At 40.0% G+C, this 21,580-nt stretch overlaps 3 protein-coding genes across 7 annotated transcripts; 1 reads left to right on the forward strand and 2 right to left on the reverse strand.

The window, feature by feature from the left end:
- Nucleotides 1–461: 461 nt before the first annotated feature.
- Nucleotides 462–8,040, reverse strand: sgpl1 (sphingosine-1-phosphate lyase 1). 2 transcript variants are annotated; one of them, XM_077613570.1, is made up of 14 exons: nt 7,882–8,040; nt 5,367–5,532; nt 5,111–5,178; nt 4,711–4,858; nt 4,561–4,640; nt 4,299–4,427; nt 4,124–4,212; nt 3,860–3,968; nt 3,688–3,786; nt 3,460–3,606; nt 2,779–3,017; nt 2,465–2,611; nt 1,866–1,986; nt 462–1,560 (listed from the first exon to the last, which is right to left on the reverse strand). In XM_077613570.1, the coding sequence occupies exons 1-14, from the start codon at nt 7,891–7,893 to the stop codon at nt 1,417–1,419; spliced, it is 1,698 nt and encodes a 565-aa protein (XP_077469696.1). In that variant the 5' UTR covers nt 7,894–8,040; the 3' UTR covers nt 462–1,416. The 2 variants fall into 2 exon arrangements, with proteins under 2 accessions (XP_077469696.1, XP_077469697.1); XM_077613571.1 differs by lacking the exon at nt 7,882–8,040 and adding an exon at nt 5,831–5,942.
- Nucleotides 8,041–8,488: 448 nt separating this feature from the next.
- LOC144084752 (mechanosensitive cation channel TMEM63B-like) lies at nt 8,489–20,280 on the reverse strand. 3 transcript variants are annotated; one of them, XM_077613475.1, is made up of 24 exons: nt 19,763–20,273; nt 17,695–17,919; nt 17,505–17,584; nt 16,537–16,578; nt 15,400–15,490; nt 15,283–15,320; nt 15,041–15,183; nt 14,914–14,965; nt 14,717–14,825; nt 14,575–14,645; nt 14,188–14,268; nt 13,942–14,065; nt 13,566–13,699; nt 13,354–13,491; nt 13,112–13,265; nt 12,898–13,004; nt 12,716–12,802; nt 12,517–12,582; nt 12,099–12,261; nt 11,881–11,986; nt 11,565–11,732; nt 11,363–11,478; nt 11,214–11,285; nt 8,489–10,424 (listed from the first exon to the last, which is right to left on the reverse strand). In XM_077613475.1, exons 2-24 carry the CDS (start codon nt 17,890–17,892, stop codon nt 10,245–10,247), a joined length of 2,520 nt encoding a protein of 839 aa, XP_077469601.1. In that variant the 5' UTR covers nt 17,893–17,919; nt 19,763–20,273; the 3' UTR covers nt 8,489–10,244. The 3 variants fall into 3 exon arrangements, with proteins under 3 accessions (XP_077469601.1, XP_077469600.1, XP_077469599.1); XM_077613473.1 differs by lacking the exon at nt 8,489–10,424 and having other exon boundaries at nt 10,774–11,285; nt 14,914–15,183; nt 19,763–20,278; XM_077613474.1 differs by lacking the exons at nt 8,489–10,424; nt 16,537–16,578 and having other exon boundaries at nt 10,772–11,285; nt 14,914–15,183; nt 19,763–20,280.
- mrpl14 (mitochondrial ribosomal protein L14) lies at nt 19,640–21,514 on the forward strand. Of its 2 annotated transcripts, none has more exons than XM_077613480.1 (3): nt 19,640–19,928; nt 20,671–20,752; nt 21,048–21,514. In XM_077613480.1, the coding sequence occupies exons 1-3, from the start codon at nt 19,874–19,876 to the stop codon at nt 21,415–21,417; spliced, it is 507 nt and encodes a 168-aa protein (XP_077469606.1). In that variant the 5' UTR covers nt 19,640–19,873; the 3' UTR covers nt 21,418–21,514. The 2 variants fall into 2 exon arrangements, with proteins under 2 accessions (XP_077469606.1, XP_077469607.1); XM_077613481.1 differs by lacking the exon at nt 19,640–19,928 and adding an exon at nt 20,100–20,473.
- The last annotated feature ends 66 nt before the right edge of the window (nt 21,515–21,580 follow it).

Raw genomic sequence — 21,580 nt, forward strand, 5'->3', positions numbered from 1 at the left:
AAACTACAGCATACAGTAAGTCACTTAAAAGTGCTGCTATTTTTCCCCCCAACTGAAAAGCAAAGCTTGTGTGATTCGAATGTGAATATTCATTCTTTGAGATTTCTGTATCAAAAAGTAGGGGGCAGTGTCGCCTTCAGTTTTGAAGCAGGCACTATCAGAATGAACATTAAAAACCTGATTAGGAGTGCAGCTCAGGCATGTAGAAACATTCAAATACAGATAAACATTAGTCAGAAGAAAAATCACCCACTGGCCGATAGATAAGCTATCATGAACCATGATTACATTTTGCCATCTATTATTAAAAAATAGACCACATTTCATTGTTTAGTCAAAGTTATTGCACAAAGAGGGAAATAATGCCACGAATAGAAAACATTGTCTTTTGAGTGCGGCGGTTTAAAAGGGTAGTCAATTAAAAGCCTCAATCATGTTTGATCGCACTTTTTTTCGGCATGAGGTTAACTCAAATACCCTGACAGTGTTTAATTCTAAAATGGCGACTTTTAGAAATAAAAGCAAGCAGTTGTTCCGTAGGTTTGCACTGAAAGTAAAAGTATAAGTGAGGTAGATTGAAATAGGAAATGATCAAAATATGGGCGACTTTACAAAGAAAGTAACGCACTTGATTGGAATTTTAAGAAACCGCTGCCATCACTTTAATTGCCTTTTAAAATGTGATATAGCATGTAGTCACGGGTTGGTTAGATATAATATGCGTAAGACAAGCAGTCTACCTGTTAACTTGTATTAAGCTTTGGGTTACACTAGCTGTCCAATTTCAAGCGCATCTACCTGAAAAAAAGTGATATAAAACGTTCTCACCATTGAAATAATTCTCCCACGGTCTACAAGTAAAAGGTACAAGAAATCAATCAGTTTTCAGGAATTACATGAAGTGCTATCAAAAGAGCGGACTTTAGTGTAAAGGGTGACAGAGTGGTACGATCAGGAGCTTTAAAACGGTCCTGATTTTCTTCCTGTCAGTCCATTGCAGTGCTTTTAACCTTAACACAAACAGTTTTCCTGATTTGTGACCTCACGCAGTATGTTTCACAAACGCAACGCAGCGACAAGCTCAATGGTGGAGTTTTACCGAGTCCTCAACGGTTGAGAAAACGACAAAGTGAAATGTTACGGCTTTCTGATGCGCGTGGGCTAATTTTTGAAATGATTCTCATGACGGCAAAACATTCGCTACGTTATTAAAATGAAACTAAACAGCAAACGTCTTTTAAGCGGCTCGGTCTTCGAGTGATTTGCCTCGGGGGGGCGGGGGGAAGAAGTTGTGCTTTAAAAACCTTTGCAGGCATTTTCCAGGATAAGGCAACCATTCGGTAATGAACTCGGCGCGCGGGTGAGCAAGTTTCCCCGTTTGCGGCGAAATCAGAACGACCGACCCCGATCCTTTCCTCAGTGGGCTTTACCGTTACCGTTCATGTGGCTAGTGCTCGACTTGGGCAATTCTGTGCTGTAGAGACAATCCAGGAAGCCTCGGGAGATCTCCGTCACCATAGATCTATCCGGGATGGACTGAGCCATGCCGTAGATCGCTCCCTTGGAACAGAAATCACGAATAGGAGCATGTCAGCAATAGTGATTCACGTATGATGTCATCTTCAAATTTCCTCAAACACTTGCTTATAATGTTTTGCTCCAAGTCCAAAATTGCGAGAAAACCAACACAAGGTGTTTACCAAAAGCTTGCTCTCTCACTCCAAATGGCTGATAATTCTAATATTTAAGAGGGTTTAAATGCAGCTTATATTTGTTAATGGTGACAATTGCTACTTCCAGCGCATCAATTAGCTCTTTGTGCGACAAAAGGAATATACTCATATTGATGAAGTGCGTGGTCTCACCATTCCCGTGGTTTTCTCTTTGGGTTTCTTCATAATGATGGCAACTTGTTCCCTGACATCGCTAACAAAGCGTTCCACCACACCTGGCTGGGTGTGCAGAACTGTGCAACAAATGTGGATGCTGTGAAGAAATGACAACGTCAAGCAAGTCTAATGATGGAGGCGCAATGAGCTGGCTTTTACCATGTGCGGTCGATTGGTCGCCGGTCTTTTGGTCGCCCGGACCGCGACAACGGGCGACCAAAAGACCGGCGACAAAACAACACGGTCTACGGATCAATAAAAGCCAACAATGGCCATGAGCAGTTTCACTGACCCGACGTGTGAGTGTATAAGAGTTTGTATGTACATGCGTTGTCCCTTTAAGAAGCGACGTCAGTCAGGGTCGTAACAAGTTCTCCAACAAAAAACAATAAAAGTCCGGGAAATTTGGAGCTTTTCTTTAGCCTAATAATTACTAGGGCATTAAGTATGACTAAATAGTAATTCACAGTTTGTATTTAGGGAATTTGAGCAACGATTTAAATGGTAATTATCAATAACCTTCCGGGTGACCAAAAGATCGGCGACCAATCGACCGTGTACCGGCTTGTACTTACCTGGATGGATACTGAAGTGTGTTCAGATTCCAGCCCTTTGACGTGAGTGCGTTAGATAGGCGGAAAATATCAAAATCATTCGAGCCAATGGCCACCACTGAAATTTCTGGGTTGCCAAACACAAATACGCCTTCCATCTTTCTGACCCTGCCAAAAGGGACACAAGAAAAGCATTTTAAGGAGTTCCTGTATAGGATGGGTGCATTTTGCATTTCACTCAGTGCCACTGAGCATCAAGCAGTATTTGAACTTCATAAAAATTGAGAACTTCTTAAATTCCTTTCATTTTCCTTCCAAAATATCGCAAATCTTACTCTGTTTTAATTTTGCGTGCGACGGTGATGATCTTGCGAGTGGCTTCCACGTATCCATTCTCGCCCATGTGCATCATGGTCGCCCAGCAAGCGGCAACAATTCCTCCGGGCCTGGAGCCCGCGATTGAAGGAGAGGCGTATATTCCGCCCTGCCAGTCTGGAGCCACAAAGTACTGATAGTGACGGTACTTTTTATCACTGTAGAGAACCACTGAAGAACCTTTGGGTGCGTAACCGTACTGGAAAAGGAATGTGAAAACAATTAGACTGCATTCATTAAAAAAAAAAACATTTTATATATCATAAGTAAATTCAGTGTTTTGACTCTAAATGGGTGTCAGAAGTCTATTTAAATAAAGCATGATAACTAATGGCTAAAACTAACCCTAACCCTAATCCCTAAACTAATGACTAAAGGCAACATGCCTCAGTGAATTCTCAGATTTTATCATCAAAAATATAAAGTAAAAAAAAAGCTACTCAAAAGCACACTAAAGACAGTCAGAAATCCTTTTTTTCAATTTTTGACTTTAGTGTTCGGTTTCAATGGCATTGTAGGGCGTCTAGCTCCAACATTTACTTCTGAAGTACATACTGTACGTGAAAGTTGAGTTTGATAATTACGGTGTTTTTCTGTCCCAATGACTACATAACCAATGTACTAGAGAGACGTCTCCTCACCTTGTGCGTGTCGGCAGAGATGCTGGTAACACCGTTCACTCTAAAGTCGAAGGGTGCGAGGGGGTGGCCAGCCTTGGCCATGAAGACGATCAGAAAACCCCCCAGACAGGCGTCCACGTGCAGCGGCAGTCTGTAGCGCACAGCCAGCTGGATAACAGGTCAGGGGGGGGAGTTCAAGTAAAATGCGCTTTGTTTCAATCGCCGACAAAATTCAAGGATGCTTCTGACCTTGGCGACTTCTTCAATGGGGTCAATAATCCCATGTGGAAATTGCGGCGCTGAGCATACAAGCATGGCCGTGTTCTTGTTAATTGCTCTCTTCATCGCCTTGCGAAGAAGGAAAAAACAAAATGAAATTTAAGACGATCACACGAGTCTAAACTAACGTTTTCTTTCGCACCTTCACATCAACTTGCATGGTTGACTTATTAAGGGGAACGTGAACAAGCTTCATCCCAAAGTAATGTGCCGCTTTGTCGAAAGCTGCGTGGACGCTAACGGGCGCAAGACTACGGAACGGAGAACAAAACAGAATGTTAGTCAAGAAACAGACAACGTCCAATTGTAAGTATAAATTATGCCGGTGGAGGGTCATTTGCTTAAATTCTATTATAAATGTTTCTACAAGAATAATAACGACTTGACGTATTTCAATTCATCTTACATTTCTGGGTATTTGACACCACGTTCATAGGCCATGTCCCGATAAGCCTTGCAGGCCATCAGTATGCTCTCCGTTCCACCTGAAGTTACCTAAAGAGAAAAGGCAATAAACTGTCACTCTATGTCAAAGTCCTGCTTTGTGTTTATCAGTCCATGATGTGAACGAGCTGGCTTACTGTTCCGCACGAGTTGGGTCCACCATTAAAAAGCGTGCAAGCCATTCTGACGACCTCAGCCTCCATCTTTCTCACGCCAGGAAAGATGTCGGGGTGAAGTGGGTTGCTCCATGCAAAATCTCCATACACCTAAGAACATTTGGGAACATTTAGAAGAACAAGAACAAACGATGTGGCTCATAAACGCAAATCACGTTTCTACTTCATGTTTGCTTACTAAAATATGTTGGAAAATTGCAAATGAATATTGATTTATGCAAACCTTCACTAAAAGTTTAGTGAGCGCGTCATCACCCCAGTACACGGCGCCTGAAACACAGCCGCTCTGCCATTTCACCTCATCTGCAATTACACATGATTTCTTCAGAACAACAATTCGATTGGATTAGTAGTTCAAATTTAGGGAACTCACTTAGAGTTTGATACTCGCTGATCTTTTCCAGGACTTGCTTCTGCGAAAGGCCTCTTGATGGCAATCTTTTAGTATAGCTCATGCCATTTTTCAGAGTGCACAGACTTGCCGACATGTCATCTAAAGCCTTGTTCAGTTGGCTCTGGATCTGTCAGAGCAGAATTGGTTCAGTGACAAACATCTGGGCGTAGCATTGAAAAGGAACTAATTGAAACTGACAGATTGTGTGCTGTGAAAGCTTCTCCTGAATTTGTTATAAGATGGAAATGACAATAAGAACTATAGGTCAATGTTATCTCCAGCGCACTAAGTGTATCAAAGGTCTCCCCCTTTGCGCAGTCATCAGCTATGACTCATTCAAAAAAAAAAGCAAAGCAAAAGACTCAGTCATTATACATACCGCCCCGCCAACAAAGGGAATTTTTCTGATGAGTCGAAAGCATTGCTTCTTCATTCTGGAAAGGAGACCTAAAACCAAAAAGACCAAAGCCTTTCAACCACAAGGCAGATGACTATGACACATGATTACTACATCACAAAATAAAAGGCCTTCAACTGATCTTTGCTAACGCTGCAACTTTCAATAATCTTTATCAAGGACAGAATTATGCTTCTTAAGGAATTTGTATGAAAATTATGCGTGATGCTGTGCTCACTTTCTTGCTGGAAGAGGAATCCTTTAAGCCAGACTGCCACCAACGTGGTGAAAAGCGTCGCTCCGATGATCTGCCATGGCTCAAAGTCCCTGCAATGTACGTTTACCAGCCTCCGGGCTTTTTCAAGGTATAGGAGCACCATCTCCTTGTACACCTCCAAGGCACTCTGGATTAACAGAAAAACAAAACAACCCTAATTTCAAAGCTCTGTCCGAAATATTTGTAGTATTATGAAATTCGTAACCCATGTAAATTCTCAACATAGCATTAAAAAGGTAATTATCTGTACCTTCATCATGATCAGAAGCAGTAAAAGTCAAAAATTCAAATGAGAAAATTTGCACTGTGCCTTTCTTCAATGTGAGGTCAAGCAATACAAAGCACTTTGATGTCAAGTGATGCATGTATGTATGATAAGTGAATATGTAATGGCTAATAAACATAAAGGTTGCTGATGTACTTACATCGGTAGACATTGTTGACTCTAGATGGATACGTTTTAACCTTACAAAAAAAACACGTCAGCAGTTTGCTGAGTGCCAACAGCTCACATTCCCCGTCTTACTCCAGATGAGAGTGAAATAGTTCTATCAGAAGAGGCTCCTCCCTTAAGTCGCCCTGCCAATCAACATGCTGCCGCCCTGCCAATCAACATGCTGCCACCCAGTGCCAAAAATGTGGAAAATCTACCCGTCACAATACTTCAACTCATCCTAAAAGTAAACCTCTACTACAGCTGTGAATCGAATGTGTTCAAACTAAGAAATCCTTGTAATAACAAAAGTGAGCTCAGATATGACTTGATTTATCAAGATATGTGGAAATTTTATGACAATACGTTTGATAGCATGTGTGCTTATACATCCATTTCAACTGCTAACTGATAGAGAAAAGCTTAAGGTTCAAAAAGATAACATCTTAACAAATCACTACTAGCTCAGCAGTGAACAATACATAGCTAAACACCTTGGCACTTTGTAGAATTATTCTTTTCCTGTCACAGTCTGCAAAGAAATTGGCCACAAGTGCGGACAATTGTGATATTAAAACAATATTCTTTATAGAATGTCTTAATGAGTGAGTGAATGAAACCTCGGATGGATTCCAGTTATTGTAAATTGGCAAAATGCTGTTGTTACACCTGTCTTAAAAGATAACAGACAGGTTAGGCGAGATCAGCTTAATAAAGACGGGAAACTACCTCACAAAAAATATTGGCAAAGGCAGAAGTAATTATTCAACTATTTTAATCGTATACAGCAACTAGCATGAAAAGTAAACCACAAAATTGAAATTTCTTCAAATTACATCCAGATGCCCATTTGGATGACTCTGTGTAACCAAAAAAGAGCACTAGTGTGCTACGACAGGCCGAAGTTATGAACGGAGGACTCTCATTTTTTACGTACATATATATATTAAGTACTTTTCCCACTGTGTTTGTGTGATCAACTTTAGGGTCCACCAGTTGAGAATCAATGCTTTCAATAAAGGTGCAGGTCCTGTACGTAAGAGCTTCTTCTGTCATAAAAAAAGATTAATCACTATCTCACAGTTCAAAAGCCAACTCACACACACATTTTAATCTGGGAAACTCCTAACTTTCAAGTGACGCCAAAAAAAAAAAAAAAGAGTCTGACACCCCCTGCACTGAACTATTCCATTTCAATGCCTTGGCAACCAATCCCTAACACTGTGAGTATTGTCTTACTCATTGTGACTCCTTCTCATAGAACAAGTAGACATCTTTTGTAGTCTCAAAGGGGAAGCCTTGTTCTCATGGAAATATACAGATGTGAAAAGTGTTAATACAAGATTATTCACATGAAACAACAGTCATCGCAGAGAAGGTTGACACAATATGACAGACTGTGAAGTAATTGTAGCTCTCAGTAGATTTGGGGTCAGAGGAGCCAGCTGGTTCCTCCTTTATTTTTGTTTTTCTTTGCAGTACTTGTCTCAATTGCCATGAGTTCATTGTCCAACTATAACAGACACACTATCCCTACATCACTCATGTGACTAAAGCTTTGTTTAAAACTTCCTGCAGTCTCGAGTTTAACAGGAACACTAATTTTAAACTGTGGCTACCACAATAAACCATTGTATACAGCTTTTTACAGAGTAAGGCCCGTCGGGAAAACGACAGTCTTTAACTTTGGAAATGATAAATACTGTACCGGAAGTTACATTTGATTTTAAGTGCGTTCATTGGGGTAAATTGTTTTTGTTGTTGTCTTATTGTTTCGAGCATGACAACAGTTCGCATAGTGTTTTACGCAAACAGTTTCGCAAGAGGCCATAAATTGCAACATAAGACTTTTACATCACAGTTCACAAATAAACCGAGTGTGGACTTAGGGCATCCTAGAAGGGGAAACAAAGTCTCAGCTCGATATCTTACGTCACTGCTGATAAACAAGTCTAAACCATGGAGCGTCTTGTAACAATTGTCCGTTACCCCTGTGACAGCGTCTAAATGTGCATAAACAAGGGTGAAATACATACAACTCACCCAGTAATCCATGTCGCCGAGACGGTTAACACCGACGATCCTTTTGATTTCGTCTAAGACAAAGGAAAGTCACCTCAAAGCGGCTGCTTGAGGTCTCCGCTCGCATCTACATGCTACTTTTATCTAACAAGGCTGCAAGCTAACGAGGAGACGGGCAAAAGGAAGGCTCTGCGCATGCGCCGCGCATGTGCAGATATGACAAGGAACTGGATTTGTGCAGCTGGAGTAAACATACCTCCATGTTGTTTGTAGATCTGCAATTAAAGAGCGTTTAAAAATTGACCAACGTATTGCCTGCCTTAGTCATCAAACCACTTGAAATTAAAACTGTTTTATGAATTATTTTATGAATTCATTTTGGGAACCACTTATCCAGGGGTGCTGAAGCCTATCCCAGCAAACTACTACAGGCAGCAGACAGGGCAGCTATTATTTTATTTCAGATTTGTTTATAATAAACAAAATTGAGAAAGGTTAATAAAAACAAAATGAAATTTGTGAGCAAATGAACAAACATGTTTTGAGGACAGGCAATGTTATGAAATAAGATGGCTGGTTTAAGTAGACCGTTTTTTTTTTCCACCTATTGAATAGAAACAAGTAAACGTTTCATTTGTAGAGAATTTTACTTGACACCCTGAGAACAGAACAAGCTGGCAATTTCAGATAATGGGTTTTGTTGTTAACAAAAAGTAGTGTTTTATTTCCAGTGAGTCCACAGATGCATAGGAGATAACATAAAGGAACACAATTTACAACATGGATGAGTTTGAACAGAAAATGGTGAAATTCTAAGACATCACTCAGCCAAAAGACCCACAAGGATGCACAACTTGCATTTTGTTAACATAAATGGTTGCACAGTGAAATTAATCGCCTCTTAGCATCTTATCAAAAGGTTGCAGTGGTCAACTACATTCAAAATGAAAGAAATAGTGTTGTCAAAGAATCCTTCCAGAACCTGCTCAGAGATTTCATGACATATTAGAGGTATAGTACAAATGTCGAGATATGGAAGTCTCCTTACAATCAGAAGAGAACGCCACTTGACACATATCAGACAAATCTATTGTTAGTATCAAAATAATCAGACACATTCTGAGAAAAGAGCATAGAAATTGTTGCTAAACACCCCACTCATACTGGAGTGTTGGTGATTGTGATTGAGAACTTTTTCCCCCTCCAAATTCAGGATTTCCTTTATGGCCAAACTCAATAGGGAAAAAAATGACTACCACACACTGAGAGCATATGCGGTTTAAAATGCTTTGTTTTTAGATAAAATCATGTTGTGGCCCTCCATGCTTAATGGTATAATGACAAATTTAATGCTGAATAAGGCAACAATTAGGGGTAGGTGCTATATTTCATATGAACGCATCTACAGTTGTGGTTGTGGAATGCAGCTGTGGTCTTGTTTAAATTTCCTCACAGATAGGACACTTTTCAATTAAAATAATTTACACATCAGCTTTTGGAGGCTGTAACATGGCTGGTAAACAACCTATCACCAACCTAACAGAATCTACACAATCAAGTGACTATACAAACATAAACAAGAGCAAGACTGAGACTAAACTAGTCCGTATCCAGTTACCACCTAAAATAAACGCTAACGTCGGTATCTGTGCGTAAGTATGTAAACCTAAGATCGAAAAAAAACAAATGAAGAAGACTTGTCAATTGAGGATCATAACAGACTGACCCGGCAACCTTCTGTCCATTCTATTCAATTAAAGTCCTCTTGTAGAAGGGTCAGTCAGTGTCGTCCAAGAACTATCCAAGCTAGCTGCATGGCTTCTAACAATGTAGTGCACTAAGATACCATTCATCTTCCAAAGTGGGGAAGGAAATATAAACGCAATGATCAATGCTCAAAGAGCTTACGTGCTAAAATATTAAGACCTTTTTGTATGGGATTCCATGAGCCATGTGAAAATGTGTGCCTCTGGATGGCATGATTTCATATGAAGCATCAATAGTACCTTAGTGGAAAGTTACGTTGGAGTTTGAAAGTCTTTTTGTTTCAAGTGCTATGGCGTCGAGGACATGGACTAAACATCATTCCCTTCGAGGCAGGCCAAGTTATCACATCTCCATTTGTGTCTTTTCACTAGGTTCATCCGCTATGATGAGGGTCTTGAGGGACTTTGCTGCTCACGCACGGCTCATCGAGCAAGTCGTCCCAGTGGAAGTTTTTAGGAATCTTTCAGCTACAATCATTAGTAGACAAGACATGTCTATTAGTTTTACGGTTTGTCCCTTAATCAGGTTAACATGTTCTGGTGAACTTGTTGGTTCACTTCCAGTTCAGTTCATGTATTTTAGTGCATTCTTAAAGTTTTCAATCATCCTCAGTTGGCTCAGTGTCGCACTTCGTTATCAATGAGACTGTCTTCTCCGGATTGGAAGTTTTCGTTCAGGTCGTTTTCCACATTGATTATTTCGTCATCCTGCGACGAACCCTGACCGTCGTCCTCGCCGCTGCCTGAGCCGGCTTCCTCGGAATTTGGATCTTGCAGAACATGGGCGATGTACATTTGCTGTGGAAGAGAAAGTGGGAAAATAATATAGAACATCAATAGATATTTGGCATGAGGGAAAACAAAATGCATATACAGTGGTACCTCGACCTACGATCAGCTCGTGGTACGACAAAAATTTTGATCGAATAATTCGCCCGCGATACGATCAAAATTTCAAGATCTGACCAAGCCAGGGGGCCATGACATGAGAGGCTGTTTTTTTGCCGCATCTCTTTCGTCTAAACAGATATCTACGAGCACTGAACGATTTATTCAGACGAGTTTCGACCAGGAAACGTGCATGTGTGGGCAAAAAGAGGGGTTTCTGGGTAATGACGTATACTCGTGCACACAACACCGCCCAATTTTAGTTATATTAAACACATTTTATTACTATTAAACCACTAGTTGTGTTACTTTGTTAATAGATGGCGAATTAGAAGAAATAAAACATTTTTTTCCAATCCAATATCCTGTTTTTGGTGTTTTTTCAGAGGATTGGAACGAATTAATTTGTTTTTAGTTCATTTCAATGGGAAACGTCCACTCGAGTTACGAAAAGCTCGACATACGATCTCAGTCCTGGAACGGATTAAGATTGTATGTCGAGGTACCACTATATAGTGTAATGCAAAGGAAGATCTAGTATGTAGTTTATGTCCATTGTTTCTTTTGGTCATGATTTGATCTTTGACTGATACAGAAAAAAATAAACATATAGACATGAAGTAGATTAGCACCTTTGAAAAGTGTAAAAAAAAGAAGAGGAGAAACATTTTTAAAAAATGAGGCTAATGGGCTACTTACTGCAGCTTTGTTAGAGTCGGTAGTGCATTCTGCACGCCCATTTGCAGTCACATCCAACTCTTGAGTTTCAATCTGGGACAGAAGAAAATTAATTTAACTCTCTTATTATAAAACAAACAAACATGTGTATATATAAAAAGAGTTGTTACCTTGTAGTTATGAGCGCTCAAATATTTAAAATGTCCAAAGCAGACATGCGAGAGGCAGATAGTTATTGTGATAATCAAGACTATAAAAGTGAACATGGAGATTGCAGCTGAAAAGCCTGGGAAAGGAAAAATTTGGTTGACACTTGTTAATCAAACGCATATGTAATAACAAGTGCGGCCCACAGAGGACGTGCTTTCCTACCAGAGCGCATTGTGGAGAAGAAAAGAAGCCAAAATAGACAAAGAATTGGAGCAGCCACCACTTGGTTGACAGCTCCAGAATGGATTTTCTTGTCCAGTTTGGATGGCAGGTAGGCATAGTACATGTTGTACCTGTCTGCTAAGTGTTTGAGCAGCATGTACATCAAGCCTGCGCAGAAAAGCAGAGCATGAAGTCACAGTAAATTCTATTTGGCTGGCTGATGAGGGGGCAAATTCAAAACAGAACAGGGTCATTAAATCAGGAGGCAAAAGCAGCAGCGACCCAAGTGCTCATACAAAAAAAAAATTGAACTAACCGAAGGGGACGATGATTGGGCAGGTGATGCTGTAGGTCATGACCACCGTGAAGACACACATCATCCAGGCATAAGCCGCTCCAAATTGGAACTCATAAGCTTGATGCTGCAGAATGGCAAGATAATGTAACTTTTACTGATTTCTGGTAATCACTTCAGTTTAAATCTTAAGCCTTATAATAGGACACTCATCGAACTTAGGGTAGTGCCACACTCACCCTCTTGACGTTCCTGCGCTCGGCTGCAGATCGGGCCAGGCAAAGGCGGATCATGTACATAAGGAGACCCGGGATCCTGAGCAGGTCCATGGCATTTCCAATGAATGCCGAGGCAATCACGTAGTTGACAAAGAAGGCTCCGTTGTCGGGAAGGAACACACACCTAATGTATATGTAACATAAATCCTTTTTAGATGAGGGTTTATTCTATTTTGAATAGCAATTTCAGCTAACCAATACATATTCTGATTTGTTCATTAACTTTTGTTGGGTTTCGGAACACAGCCGAAAATGATAAAATTATCGTATTTTATCATTTTCAACAGCAGATATGATTCCGAGAAGAAAAAAAAAAAAGAGTTAATTTGCAAAATTTAAACAGTTAGTAAACAGGATTGTATGGAATCATGCTACTTACTCAAATCTCACATTAGCATCTGCCAAGAATCTTTTGTCAAAGAGCCAACGGAAGAAAACATCCAAACTACGGAAAGAAAAGAGAAACGTGAGGTCAGATGAAAAGAAAATACAACATTCACATAGCCTGTAAAAATACATCGCTGTACTTAGTACATAGTTTTGTAAGTCGGCGAATATAAAACAAAAATATACAGTACCTACTAAGACCAAGGGAGGGAAGTAGGAGCACCATGAATATTAGAAAGGTATAGCATTTATGCATTGTGGTTCGGTTCTCCACTGACCTAAAAGAACAAAATGATAAATTGCAAGTCAGAAAAGCCAAAAGTGACACAGGAGTAGTACATCCATGAATAATTGAATCACGTGGAAATCTCACCGCGTCCAATGGGCTTCAAAGAAGGCTGAATAGTAGACAATGGTTGGAAGTAAGGCGGAGAAAGACCACAAGAGCAGGGTTGGGAAAAACTGAGTGATAATTGGATTCTGTAGACAAAACAAACAAACGTTTCTCAACTGAGGGACTGAACTCAAATCAAAAGGTTATAACTGTAGGATCATGTTGATTTGAGTACCGGGAGACCTTTCCTTACATTTAAGTACTCCACTGGTTTGGTAACATTGAACTTGTCCATGGTGGAGATAATGATGGCTGGGGTGGTGAGGAAGAAGAGGAGGAGGAAAAGGACACAATTTATGATGAGGCAGCGGATCCACCACGAGAAACCTCCCAATGACAGATGCTCCCTGGAGGATTAAAGGTTTTCTTGTAGTTGAATCATAACAACAATAGCCAAGTGATGTCACTGATGCAGTCACTCTAATTCATACTTACCAGTACACATTTTGCGGATCAGGGGCATACGTCACAGACCAGCTGTGTGTCTGGAGTTTGTCGCTGAATGTGGAGCTCTGAGGCTCCCGGCGACAGTGGCAGCCCTGACATTTGCAAGCGTTGAAGTCCTTTAAAATTCTGCAATGAACCAAATAAAACTGTAATCATGCATGTTATACTCTTGTATATAAACGATAGTGGACTATACTTACATGGCAGTTATGGATTCATTTTGAAAAGTGACAAATGCCATTCCTAAAGGTTTTCTGTTGACCTTCTCCCTCTCCTTCCTGTAGCCATCTTTTAATTGAGACTCTAGCTTGGTATAATAACTCACAGCCTCTTCCTGGTAAGGACATAAATCAGTGAATCAAAGTTGAACATGCATCAGATATATTAAGATATCCATACATGTTTTTGTCAATGGAGTAGCATGATGCAAAAGGAAACGATTTATCATGGTCTAATATTGGACTTTATCGGCATTGAAAGATATTAGAAAAATGAAGGAGGTGGGGAAAAAGCTGCAAGCTTCTAAGAAGGAAAAAAATATATATATATATAAATTCCTGCAAAAGCTCTTCTGACCTGTTCACAACCTTTGATGATGCAACAGCAAAGATGGCCACATGGCTTTGGGTTTATCATGGTGGTGATGTGCTCTTTGGCCTGCAGATCTAGGAAGAATTTCTTGCTGCGCTCTGCTTTCTTTCTGCATGCCAAACAACAATACTTACACGGAAGGCATCACTGATTGAAACCAAGTCAGTTTCCGAATGAGTCTAAACATGAACAAAAAAGTTGATCTAACGTATCACTGTGGGAAACGAGTACCTTTCGGAGTTAAGATACATCAGCCTGGCCACATTGTAACAGATGCGGGCTTCCAACACGGTGCAGTTTTCGTACGCTTGCCTATTAGTCAAAGGGAGAAAGAGAATTTTATTGGCTAATAGCAGTAACTGACATTTGACTAGGGCAAAATACCCCTCCCCACACTAGCAAATGACACATGACTTTCATAATTCCATTCATCTGGCTTCTATTAAAGACAGTAATAAGCCATTGTCTCATCCTTGGTATATTTGAGCATCTTTAAGAGGGAAAGGGGTGGCATTAATATACTCTAATGCATTTTCAAAATACATTAGCAGGCAGGAAATGAAATACTAGACATGAAGAGATCACTGATAAGAAATCAAAAGGTAGAAAGCTACTTACTCAAAATGTTGCTTTATTTCTGCCTCTTCTGCATATTTGGAGAGTCCATTGACAAATAAGGTTCGTTTCACCTGCGATGTAATGGAAAATGTCAGTGAAAAAAACAACAAACAATGCATATGTAGTTATCATAGGGACTAACCAGATCATCCTCCACATAGTGCATCTTGGAGGTGTGTCTCCTCATACTGAACACTGTCAAAAGCAGGTAGAGGAATGCAAAGATGGTGTGCAGCCACAAAAGCGCATCACTGGAAAAAAAACAGTACATATCCATGTTTGGGAATACAGATTACAAATCAGTGGTTGTACTAAAATGACTGGGCACCAATCACTCACTCTGCATCAAGATTTGCTATCGTAGTTCTTCCAAAATTATAAGCGCTGTTTTCTGTAGGGGGTACAAAAAATATTAGACCGTGCGCAACTAAAAATGCTGTATAAACGGAATAAAAAGTAAACTCACCAAGTAGGTTTCCTGAGAAGTTTACAGGCAAAATGATCCCAACAGAGAGTACACCCACCACAACCAGTAGGCCGATGATATGGCGCTGGAAGGACAAATAATGGACTGCGTCCTCACCACACTTATCCTTAATCTCATCATCCCTACAGATATATAACATTAAGACAGTGAGTGATCTCATTTATCTGAAAAAAAGCACTTTAAATATCTTTTTTAATTGAATAACGCGGAACCTGACTCACTTGATGCGAAAGATTGCCGTGAGCCACGAGCAAAAGCCCTGTAAGAAAAGAGCGAGAACGTGTGTGAAAGACAGGCAACGATTGTCCATTCTGCAGCAACAGAAATGACATTTTTACCGTGTCTCTCTGATCTATGTCAACCGAACTGGAAACTGAGGTGAGGCGCTCGTAGCGTTCGGGTAGCTCTGTCGTCAAGGCAGCGGCTGCGCTGCAAAATAAAACACGGCCCAGAACATTGCCTCGGTGTCACAACATAAGCTATTTGCATCCCAACACGCTTGGATTACCGTTAGTATTAGCCACGCACATCTTTAACACTGCATTTCTGGTCAAATGGTGCATTGGAGGCGTAACAGTAGAGAAAATATATTCAAATTAATTTCAAGACAGGATGTCAATGCACTGACTGACTTGCAAAACAATTGTTGGATGTTGAATTTGACATCTACTGTTACGCCACAAAGACAACTAGAACCGGAGGAAACCCAGTGATCTACAAGAAGAAGATCCTTCTGACTCCAGCAGAGCCCTTAATTCACTCTAGGGTCATCAACATTGGGCTCATGGGCACCATTTGGTCCCCAAGGGCCACAGGGTGGGCCCTGGGGCCTAATTTCAAAATAGGATCAAGGGGATTTTAAATTTATAGAAATATTATAGAAATGAAAAATAGCCAATTTAAACACAAATACCAATATATGAACATCCTTCAGATGAATATTTATCAACTTCTAACCCTGGATGCTTTTCTATGAGTATTACCCTAGATAAATATAATTCATAAAACCAAATTAAAGTTAGTTCCTTATTGACTTTTATACAGACATTAGTTTTTTATGATATGAACAAGAATGGGCTCTGCTAGAACTCAAAAGTAGATTTGTTAAAGGAGTAATGTCAACATGGAAACAAGGTCTTCCACATTAGAATAAGAATAATGTGCTAATGTTTAGTAATCAATGTCAAGTGTAGACATGGAAAAAAATTCTAAGAGTCTGTGCCTCATGCTGTACGCCCACGCGTAAGAAAGAGGTTAATACAGAGATTAGTACACACAGATCTAATTAAAGAAAAGAACACCCGTCACAACAACAATGACATTGGGAAGGAGAGTTAGGAGAATCATTTGGGACCTTGGCACTGGGAAACACCTGGAGAGAAATACGAAACCACCAAGAAAGGAGGAAATCCTACAAGTGGTAAGCTAGGTTAACAAAGAAAGAAGAAGGAAGACAATTTACAAACATAACATACTATTCCCGATCATCCAGACGACTGTAACGCTGATCCATTCTCCTGGTAAAAAGACAGGCAAAATATTTAGTTATATTAACATAATGCAAAATTGCTTCCTAGAATGGCCTTAGCGCTATGTTGGAGAAACATATACACTTCAAGCATATTAATTTGCTTCCCAACTGTCAACACAAATCGCAACCAAGTCTCTGCATATTACAATTGAAATAGTCTGCTTACCATAAATATTTTTTTTCAGACAGCTGCCACCCCCTCCCATTATCCCGCTACGCTACAACCTAATTATCAGTTTAAGAGCAGCTGCAAAAATAGTAGAAGAGTAAAATAAAAAAAATCTCCACAGCTGGGGAAATGTGGGTTATCAAGCAGTGTGTCATGAGGTTCTTTTTTTTGCCCACTATGGAACTTTGCTGTATTTTTTTTTGCTTAGAACTCACATTTTGTAATGCTGGTCGGTCAGTATTGGTGGTTTTATTTGGTCGCTGTTCAAAAAGAACGGTTAATCATAATTTTAAGGCTTAGACTGAATTAGACTAGTTAACTGACAAATGTATATTTATTGATGAAAACGGAGAGTTGCTGAGGTTTGCTTTATTTAACTTGCTTAAGTTTGCTGTGTATAAATAGATTTCTAGATTCAGACAGAATCTGACAACAAAGTGCATGTTTCCTTTAACGCAATACACTCACTGTTGGTAAACACACACTTCCTGTCTGCATCCTCATCCATGACAATGACTCAGTAAAACCGAAAAAAAAGACTAACAGCCACATTTTTTGAGTACCAAAAATTCCTGTTGGAAAATTGAAAAAAACTAAAAAATAAAAAACATTTCATTCAATTGTATTAACATTATTGATTAAAAAAAATAGATATTTCCCTTTGTTACGTGTGTTCAGAAATTAACCTTTGCTACTAAAGTGTTTTTAACCTAATAATAATAATTTTAACAGATACACTGTACCTGTCAGCATCGGTAACCAGAGCCAAGCGTCCATAGTCCCAGGCTACTTTTCGTAGGAAGGAGAAAACAAACAGCAAGACCTGTAAGCGCAAGATTATTTTTTTAACAAATAATTGAACAGTAGTGATCATTACATGGAAGAACCTTAAACACACCACAACAATTGCTAGTCGGTACAAGAGCAACTCACCAAGAAACACATGAAGTCAAGGGCAAGAACAGTTGGGACGCCACCAAAGGGCAAACCCTGCAGCACAGTACTGCGAATTCGGGCCGAGTAGCAGTACTCTTTGGAGGTGGTATTGGGTGGCAGCGTTGTCGTGCAGCTCTGAGAGTCCGAGCAAGCGTGCGCCCCCCAGATGGCCATCCCTAATAGCAGCACTTGCATTTCTCACTGCAACATGCTGATGAGACTCTGTTAAAATAAAGGCCAACAATAATAACATACACTATGAATTGCTGAAGCGTAGCACAAAATACCAAGCAATTAAGACGAAATTACACCCAACAGGAAGCATTACAAATAGATTAAAGTGTTGACAAATGCTGACTTCATTTCATCTATCACATGGCTATATGAGAGGGAATCTAAAAAGTCCTAAAACATTTTTTTTTAAATAGCTCTATTCTCAATTGTGATAGTTGCTTGTTGTGGAAAGTAATGGCAGAGGTCTGACAATGTCAAACTTTGATTTAAAACAGGAGATAAGTGTGCTTTCATTAATGACTACAGATATTAGAGAATATTTAGACAAGTTTAAATTGTCAATCTGTTGAATAATCCATTTGCTGTTTAATAATTTTGACACCTCCAAATGGACGCAAACTGTAAAATACCTGTAAAAAAAGCTCTGGTTGGTAACACTTGCTGATTCATCAACCAGCAAAAAAAAAGAACTGCAGACTGAAATGTGATTGGTTAGAATAATGAAATAGAACACTTTTTTAGATACCCCGCCAAAAAAACACACTAAATATTCCCTGTGAAGATGAAGCACTAAACAAAAAATTACATTACATTGCATTACCTTAGTACAGCTGGGGCGGTTATGATAAGAAAACAACCCTCGTCATACTATCAACCCAGATAGATAACTGAAAAAATACACTTTACCTATACCACTGTGCCACCTCCTACCACATTGAACAGATACATTTTACCAGCAAATAAAACACACACACACAGTAATAGAATGATAAAGTAATTACTTCCTTGTACTGGGAACCACTATTTGAGGCTGACATATTTTGGATGTTTTCATATAGCAGGGGTGGGGGGGGGGGACATCCAGGTCTCCCGCAGTGTCCTGGTACACGTGTTTACACAGTTGCGCTCCTTTATATTTGCCCTTCGACCCACTCACTATTAGCAACAATGTTGCTCATCTGCCCCAACACTAAGTCGTTTATCTGCTCCATGGAATGCTGTGACATCACTGCGGCAAGATGCAGCCAGAGGCCAACAATAAACCAATAGAGACGGCCGGGTTCAAATGGGACAACGTGAGCCCAAAGGAACACACAGCACACCCTTACTCGGCCGTCATCGACACGACTGAACCCGGCAGAAAACGTCAAGAATGGCATTTCGGTGTCGTTTATTAACGTCAGTTTGAATCGGGAAGGAAGGCTGGCAGCGAATGATTGTTTCAAGGCGGTTGACAGTGAATGGCAGCCGTCAGCTGCCCCATTTCAAATGGATTGGATGTTTTTCGCCATCATTAACTGCAAATGAGTTCAAGAGAGATGGGCAAATCCAATGGACGTCGTTTGAAAAAACAACATTTGGAGTTTGCCTCAGGATTGACCTCAAGTGCTGTGTGAAGTCTGGAAATTATAGCGAATATATTACTGCAACTTCATTGCCCAATAGATCGTTCAGTATTTTAACAATAGGCACGCGCACAGTAATGATCAGCTGATAAACCAAACACAGATGCCAAAAGTTTCGATTCTAAATGCCATGACATTGTTTATAATTACCTCACGACTAATTATATTGCTGGAGTGAAGCAACGCGTGACATCATTATTATGAATATCTAAAAATGACTTCAAAGTTTTGATAGAGTACATAGTATTGGTTAGCATGTCGCTAAGGCTAACACAGTATGACTTATCTCAGTTTGTTCATTGTTCTGTCAAGCGTGAACCGTACTTGAAAAAAGAATTAAATACTCTTTATATTGTCAAAATTGATCGTGTCAAACACAGATGGATAAGTTAGCAATGAACAAAACTCGACGCCGGGGAACTTACCATACTCAATACGACGCGGCTCAGTCAGTGAACTTGTCACTTCGTCAGTGCGTTGGGGCTAGCTATTAGCTGCTCAGTGTAGCACAAGACAGGTGGAGTCCGCAGAATTACATGGATCTTTTCTGCAAGCTTCCCTTCCTTCGCCTCGGAGAAAACTTTAGTGCTGGTTAGTTGTTTAGATAGTTAAAGGCAGAGTTACGTGAGCCTGTTTACAATGATGCGCTCGTCAACGCTGTGACTATTGTGCGTGTCAAGACAGCCGGTTGGACAACTCTCAAGACGGACTAGTCTAGCGGGCGGAGACGCTAATCATGTTTCGACTACGGCTGCCATAGACATACGACGTGTAGAGATGCACAGCGACGACATAGCACGGTCACTCGATAGAAATGTTCTCACTAGACGGCATCCATTCGATGTATTTCTATCTCATTAGGAGCGCATTTTTCTGACGTTCATTTAAAGTTACAAGAAATACCCAGCTGTTATCAGCCTAGTTTACCTAGTTTCACTTTGGATTCTTTTTAGATCCATTAAATACTTATTAAATACTCATTTTAACTTAAGATTAAATGAATGTTTTAAATTATTTTTTATACCCCGCTTATTGTTACAAGGCGCCATAATATTTAGGTTATAATTTAGTGCATGGCGCTTTGTTATGACGTCACATGCTTGACATTGGCATGGGCTGAACGAAAACGAAGAACGGTAATGGATTTCAATTTTCTAGCAAAACTATTACTTGTTTTGGGGATGGTAACCGGGGTATTAATTGTGCACCTAAAAATATTTTGAATTCAGATAACGACTGGCTCTTTCTGTCGACCCTGCATTCTTTATCGATGATTAGCCATAGCCTTTAGCCACGCTGCTTATATGTAACTAAACACCGTTTATCTTTCCAGTTATGGCTATGTATCAGTTGACAAGATCACTCACCAGGGTCCTCGCTGATACATCGTACCTAATATCTCAGAGGACGTTTGGGTAAGTTTTCTGATTGAATTACATGGCCTAACTTTTGTCACTTGTTATCTTTATGAGATCAAGTGGAAAAGTCTTACTTCTGTCATACAAATGTGCTATACAGGCGAACTAAGGTGTTCGATTGATTATCAGTAATCTGTCAATTATGTTTTATGAAATGTACTACATCATATAGTAAACCACGTGCATTATTGATTTCTCCTATTACATTCTCATAATGAAAAATGTGTCAATATCTAAGCTGGCGTTTAACTGAGCATCCTGTCAAATGAATACCCTGATTTTGTCATTCCAGTGTGTCCGCCGTTGCAGCTGCCATTCAAAAAATGACTAGAGTGCGAGTGGTGGATAACAGTTCTCTTGGAAATACGCCTTACCATCGGCCTCCACGAGTGATCCACGTGTACACAAAGAACGGCATTGGAAAAGTGGGAGATAAGGTGTTACTGGCCATTAAAGGGCAGAAAAAACCTGCACTAATTGTTGGTCACAAAATGCCCGGAGCACGCATGCAAGCACGTTTTGATTCAAATAATGTTGTCCTGATTGAGGACAATGGCAATCCCACAGGAACCAGGATTAAGGTTCCCATCCCCACTCATTTGCGTGAAAAAATAGACGGTGAATACTCAAAGGTGCTGGCAATTGCTAGTTCTTTTGTTTGATTTGACTATTCTGTCTTTGTATGTCACTGTATGTAGTAGGCTCACATTTCTGTTGACAGTCATCTCTTTGTTTACAATAAATACAACCTTAAATGCATGGTACGGTCTGTTTTTTTACAAGCAATGTTGGTCAACCTATGTCAACAAAGAACAACCCTGAAGG

This window comes from Stigmatopora argus, chromosome 11, assembly GCF_051989625.1.
Source record: "Stigmatopora argus isolate UIUO_Sarg chromosome 11, RoL_Sarg_1.0, whole genome shotgun sequence".
NCBI lineage: Eukaryota > Metazoa > Chordata > Actinopteri > Syngnathiformes > Syngnathidae > Stigmatopora > Stigmatopora argus.